This window comes from Mastomys coucha, unplaced genomic scaffold (genome assembly GCF_008632895.1).
Source record: "Mastomys coucha isolate ucsf_1 unplaced genomic scaffold, UCSF_Mcou_1 pScaffold19, whole genome shotgun sequence".
Taxonomy (NCBI): domain Eukaryota; kingdom Metazoa; phylum Chordata; class Mammalia; order Rodentia; family Muridae; genus Mastomys; species Mastomys coucha.
In genome coordinates this window covers 19,501,509-19,507,832 of record NW_022196901.1, presented here as the reverse complement: position 1 = coordinate 19,507,832, position 6,324 = coordinate 19,501,509, and the positions used below count along the sequence as shown (strand labels likewise).

Here is a 6,324-nt window from a genome sequence, read left to right as displayed (position 1 = left end):
TCAGAAATCCGCCTGCCTCTGCCTCCCAAGTGCTGGGATTAAAGGCATGCGCCACCACTGCCAGGCTTGTTTACTTTTTCTTTCACTAAATCATTAAACCATCTTTCTCACTTTCTACTATTTGGGACTTTGTTTTTTAAACAGTCTCACTATGTAGCTCTGACACTATATAGACCCGTGTAGCCTCAGACTCACAGAGATCCACCCTCTGCCTCATGAGTGCTGGGATTAAAGGCATGCTACTGTGCCCAGCTGATAAATGGTCTCACCATGTAACCCTGGCTGTCCTGAAATTCATATATAGACCAGGCTGGCTTCAAACTCACCTGCCTCTGCCTCTCAAGAGCTGGGCTTAAAGGCGACTGCAGAAAGGAGTGGAAGGCTACAGGGTTCTGGGCAACTTCACAAGTAATGCTGGTTGATGCTCACACCAGGCTGACTGAGGATGGCAATGGTTTGTGTCCATTAGCCAGTGGTCAGAGGTATAAAGGATCTCATTGTGGCAGGTTTTTAGGTTAATCTTTGTGACATGTTCAGTGATCGTCTGCACATGGATGATAGTAAAAATCAAGGGGTTAGCATCACCCAATGAATGATGGTACTTAGAAAAGGAGAGGGAGCTAGGTGTGGTGTCAAGTCTCTCTAATCCCAGCACTGTGAAGATAGGGGCAGACAGAACTGGCCAAGCCAGCCAGGGCTGTACCTTGAGACTGCCCAAAAAAGGAGGATGGGGGGGACAGGATGGTCACTAGGGCATACCACCTCAGAAAACGTACTTCTGATTTGCATTAAAGATTCTGCTCTTTGATAGATGCAGTTTGGGGGTACAGTAGGTGTTGTGGTTTGTCAGCCCAGTGCTAGACTTTAGGTAAGACTTAGAGTAGTCACAATACAGATTCTGAGTGTCATATGTAAAGAGAGCTAATAATTCTTTGTCCAAGTTAAAAATGATGAATCTGTGTCATATTTTTTTCTCTACTGTAAATGTAAGTTTTTAAATTTCTCCATTAAAATGATATTCCATGCTTTTTGTCTTGCAGTTTTGAAGTAATTAAAGTTATCCATGGCAAGTTGTTGGACATGGTGGGGAAAGTGCAGTAAGTAGCTGTCTCTCTTGTCTAGGGTGTGTCAGCATCTCCTCAGGCGGGAAGGCTGGCTCTCACCTACCTTTCTCGCATTCTCTCCTCATAGGATACCTATTATGTTGGTTGGAAATAAGAAAGACCTGCATATGGAAAGGTATGTTGCTCTTAAGATTTAGTCACCAGGGGGCTGGTGAGATGGCTCAGTGGGTAAGAGCACTGACTGCTCTTCCAAAGGTCCTGGGTTCAAATCCCAGCAACCACATGGTGGCTTACAACCATCCCTAATGAGATCTGACGCCCTCTTCTGGTGTGTCTGAAGACAGCAACAGTGTGTACTTACATATAATAAATAAAAAATTAAAAAAAAAAAAAAGATTTAGTCACCAGAGTGCCATAAATTCTGTCCTCGTGGTGCCATTATGTACAGCAGAAGCAGTAAATAGTGTAAATGCCACACTTACTTAGAACAAGGAGCAAACTGAGAAATTCTCCTGGGTTAGTTAGCGTGACAGGTTGTATTCAGTTTTCACATAGTCCTGTTGCATACTAGCTGTGATAGGGGCGGAAACACTATGTCAACAGAGCTGATAATAGCCTGGGCTGGTTGATGCTCAGGTGCACTATGGCCCTGCTGGGATTTTCCCTGGCCCTGGGTTGCTGTGACCAGCAGGTGGAGGTTGATGCTGCAGTAGTGGAAAGCAGTCACATTTCTGAACCTGCAAGACTTGTCCGTTTGGTCTCAGCCATGCAGAATTTAGTGTTCCTGCATTGCTTCCTAATAAAGTAGAGCTCATGGTTCTGCTTACAGGAAAGTTGTTTGCTAAATTAGCCATAACCTTTTAAAGGACAGAACTTCCTTCTCCCTTCAGGGTGATCAGTTACGAAGAAGGAAAGGCTTTGGCAGAATCCTGGAATGCAGCTTTTTTGGAATCTTCTGCTAAAGAAAATCAGGTATGTAGTTTCTAAAATTAACTTTATATCATTCTCCTTAGATACAAGCATATAATTTCTTCAGTTGGCATCTTACCTATCATTTTTAATCCTGCTTATTTAACTTTTATTTAACCTTCTGCCATATCTAACATAAACTTTGGAGTGTTTTAGAAAGGTGCTAATAATTTCTAAGTTTTGTAAATACTCTGCTCTGGTAGGCCTAGAAGGCCTGTAGAGAAGGGCATAGTAGTGGAGAGCATATTTGCTCCTGTGGCTGTGTCCATAGACAGGAACAGAAATCAGACGCAGACAAGGAACCTTAACTGTATAACTATGTCCCTTTTTAGTACAAAATCAGTCAAATGCGTGGTTTTGTTTTTTATAAATAATCCCTTTTATTGAAAGTAATACACTGGCCTAGCTGTTGGCTCCTTCGCACAGACATAGCCACAGAGCTGGGTGAGTGGGAGGGGCAGGTGGGTGGCAGCATGCACCTGACCCAGGCGTGGCCCTTCATGTGGGCTTGGCAAAGGCAATGAAGAGTAAATGGGGTATAGCATCTTTACACAGCAGGCAGAGGGCTGTTAGGAGACCATCCTGCAAAACCTTGGGACCTAGGCCATCCTAGGATGAATTTATCAGTAAGAAAAAATAAGTTTAATAGCTTAGGCCTGAAGATGCTGAGCCAGCATCATGTCCACAGTTTTTGGCACAAAGGGGAGGGAGTATTTTTTCCTTTGGAATGCAGGATCTGTTGGCCTTTTAAATTCAGTTTAGAAACATTCCCTATGAAGTACCCCACCCCAAAGGGAATGGAAGACAGGGAGCTGGCTTTGCAAGAGTCTGAACCTTTGGCAAGCAGAGTCACCTGACAACTTGTCAGCCCACCGAGCTCTATTTCCTCCTGGGATTGCGTGGTTATTTTAATGCAGAAATTATTACGTGTTACTTTGTTCCCAGTTTCCGTCCTGTGCCTGTCCCTTTAAGGGCTGTGTCACCTCCGTACTAGAGAGCTCCACTGAACTGTTGCTGCTGTTTATTCATAACTTCAGTTTAAATTTGTTCTTTTGCCCAGACCTTTGGTTTCCACACTGATCTGATTCTTCCACCCCTGACTTCCCCTTTCTGCCTGACCTTACTTAGGCTGCAGACCACACACTTTAGCCTCCTGTAGAGCATGTGGCAGCCTGTGCTCTGTCTGCTTTCTAGTCACTGCCACACAGACCTCTACTGCTTCTTTAAACACAGAAGGACGTTGTTTAAGCTTAAAATGTCCTGCCCCCATTGTCTCCTTGCATCCTCTGGTAGTTCATAGTATTTAAGTTTTATCACAGGGCCTGTTTAATCCACCACTAGGATGGCTTTACCACTCTGTGGAACGTCCAGGCTCACGGGACAGCTAGCTGCACTTGTCAAGGCCAAGGAGCCAAGAGTCTGCCCGAACCCTTTCTGTGCTGCTCTACCTTTCCCATGAGGAAATTCCTTAGCCTCAAAGTCTACACTCAGGTTCCACTTCTCGTGGGCCCCCTCCTTGATGCCCCAGCTGGATTGAATGGTCCTGTCTTCCCTCTCAAGCACTCAGTGATATCTGAGGTGGGCTCACCCGGCCTTTATCCCTCCTGTTGATCTGTCCATTTCTAGCTCAGATGTCGGGGCCCTCTGTCTGAGGCAGCTCAGCTAGGGACAGGCAGTAAAGTCCAGATAGCAAGAAAGGCACTAGCACGAAGGGCGCCTGGACTTTTAGTTGAATTAGGTAGTACTGCTTGTCTCCCCTGTTCTCAAAAGTATCTGTTGAACTATCTCATTTTAGAACTTGAGGATCTCTCTAGGCAGTAGAACCAGTTTCAAGACCCATCCACAGCCTGGCCTTTTCCTCAGTTTACATTCTGATAAACAGGGAAGCTAAGCGATGGCCTTGCTGGCTTGTTAGATGATAGACTTCATTCCTGAGCGGGACGGAAGCAGAGCGGGACGGAAGCAGAGGGTGTGAGTGGGTGTGGTGCTGAGCATGGTGTTCTCCTATGAAGGCAGATTCTGTTTTCCAGTGAATTACAGGAAAAAGTGACTAACCATGAGCCAGATTCAATGAGGTGGGAGGGCTAAAGCTCAGCGCCTCTCTGGGGAGGTAAGCTGGAGGACTGGAGCTAGGTAGCCTGGTTCAAATTCAGCATCCCTGGTAAACTTCTGCTGCAGGTCCAAAGTGAGCAGCTCCCCACAGCTCCCCGCAGCTCCCCACAGCTCCCCACAGCTCCCCACAGCTCCCCACAGCTCCCCACAGCTCCCCACAGCTCCCCACAGCTCCCCACAGCTCCCCACAGCTCCCCGGGCTAAGCAGTGTTGACATGCTGACGGATGCTTGCTGAGTGAGTGGGTTCGGTACTGTGAGACCAAAAGCTGGCCTAGAGAGAGAGCAGTGCTTAGGGCATGAGGACTGTCAGAGGAGTCAGACACCAGCTCTGCCAGATAAATAACTGTGGTGGGACCTGTGAAATAGATACTAGAGCGAGTTGACTCCTGATAAAGGAGGTGGCCGGAGCCAGGTTCTTCCTCCACAACCAATAGCTTTTAATTTCCATGATCATAGTTCTTGTATTTAAAGGACAGAGACTAACAGTTCTCGTCGCCCTTCAGAAAAAGAAGATCTTTCTAAAGTTGCCAAAGGAGTTTGACTACAGAACTAAGACTGGGGTGATAGTCACTAGAGAAGAGGAGACCAAGACTGGGAGGAGTGGAGTTTACTATGAACTTGGCCTGATGGGTTTGTAATTGGTGGCATGGTGCACAGGAGGACTAGCTATGGGTGATGGAGAGCTTGCCAGAGAAACAGAGACCATAGTCAAACTGGAAGTTTGGGGGTGCTGAGAGAAAGAAGGGTGGCTCTGTAGGAGCAGGAAGGGCAAGAAGAGCACCTCCCTTGTTGGATACCTTGGGTACCAGAGGTCCTAGGAGAAAGGGGACCTTTTAGGAGCTGCAGAGGATACAAGGGAAGAGTAGAGACGGGCCCCAAATATCCAGAGGGTATCATGGAAGAGTATAGAAGCAGAGCAGAGTGGAAGCTAGGTGCTGTGACAAAGGCCATGGGGCACGGGGGTTCTAGCCTGCCAGCCCCAACATGGCCCTGAAGAACAGATAGGTGCCTGCCCTCCTCAGTCTTTTTGGTCACGAACAGCTAGCTACCAGAGTCTTCTGAGAATTAATCCTGTCACTGTTCTTAACTTCTCTTCAGACTGCTGTTGATGTTTTTAAAAGGATAATTTTGGAAGCAGAAAAGATTGATGGAGCAGCTTCACAAGGAAAGTCTTCGTGCTCGGTAATGTGACGATTCTGCAGAACCTGCGGACACTGGGAATATCTTCACCCGAGGAAGCCAACTGCCCGTCATCCTTGAAGATAAAACTATGCTTCTGTTTTCTTCTGTTAACCTGAAAGATGTCGTTTGGGTCAGAGGTCCTCCCCTTTCAGATTATGTTAACGTCTGACTCTGTCCAAATGAGTTCACTTCCATTTTCAAATTTTAAACAATCATATTTTCAATTTATATATTGTATTTCTTAATATTATGACCAAGAATTTTATCGGCATTAATTTTTCAGTGTAGTTTGTTGTTTAAAATAATGTAATCATCAAAATGATACACATGTTACACTACTATTAACTAGGCTTCAATATATCAGTGTTTATTTCATTGTGTTAAATGTATACTTGTAAATAAAATAGCTGCAAACCTTAATCCTTTGTGCTACTTGATATAGTTTTTAAACCAGGAACCATGTTGGGATGGGGCATGGTGGTGCACATCACTTGTTTGTTTTTTGGTTTTGTTTTGTTTGCTTTCTCGAGACAGAGTTTCTCTGTGTAGCCCTGGCTGTTCTGGAATTCACTCTGTAGACCAGGCTGCCCTCAAACTCAAGAGATCTACCTGCCTCTGCCTCCCAAGTGCTGATATTGAAGGTGTGTGCCACCACCACTGGCTGTACAGTGTTCCCTGATTCTATTAACCCCAACTCTTTTCCCCACTCGGCCCCAGACCAACACTTCTAACACCTCTCCTTACATCTTCATGTACTCCTGCGCCCAGTTACTGCCTCCTGTTGGAACGGCGATGTGCCTAGTAGGCCGCCTTCACAGCACTCCTGCCTTCCTGCTGCTGTGTTCTTTCTGCCCCCTCTCCCACAACTTCCCCTGAGCCTTGCAGGGAAGGTGAGCTCGCTTTGTAAATGGAGCCCCTTCCCAGTTAAAATTTCACAGCCCTTTCTAATACCAAGCAAATGCTACAGCCGATGTAATGAAGTGCTTATCTTTTAAA

At 46.0% G+C, this 6,324-nt stretch overlaps 1 protein-coding gene across 1 annotated transcript in view; it reads left to right on the top strand.

Moving 5' to 3' along the window:
• The window catches only part of Rheb (Ras homolog, mTORC1 binding), a 41,852-nt gene extending 36,104 nt beyond the window's left edge, over positions 1–5,748 (top strand). The window contains exons 5-8 of the mRNA XM_031380196.1: positions 1,041–1,097; positions 1,192–1,239; positions 1,955–2,036; positions 5,245–5,748. Coding sequence (XP_031236056.1) covers positions 1,041–1,097; positions 1,192–1,239; positions 1,955–2,036; positions 5,245–5,337 — 280 coding nt within the window. The 3' untranslated portion in view covers positions 5,338–5,748. The remainder of the gene's footprint in view (positions 1–1,040; positions 1,098–1,191; positions 1,240–1,954; positions 2,037–5,244) is intronic.
• Positions 5,749–6,324: the final 576 nt, after the last annotated feature.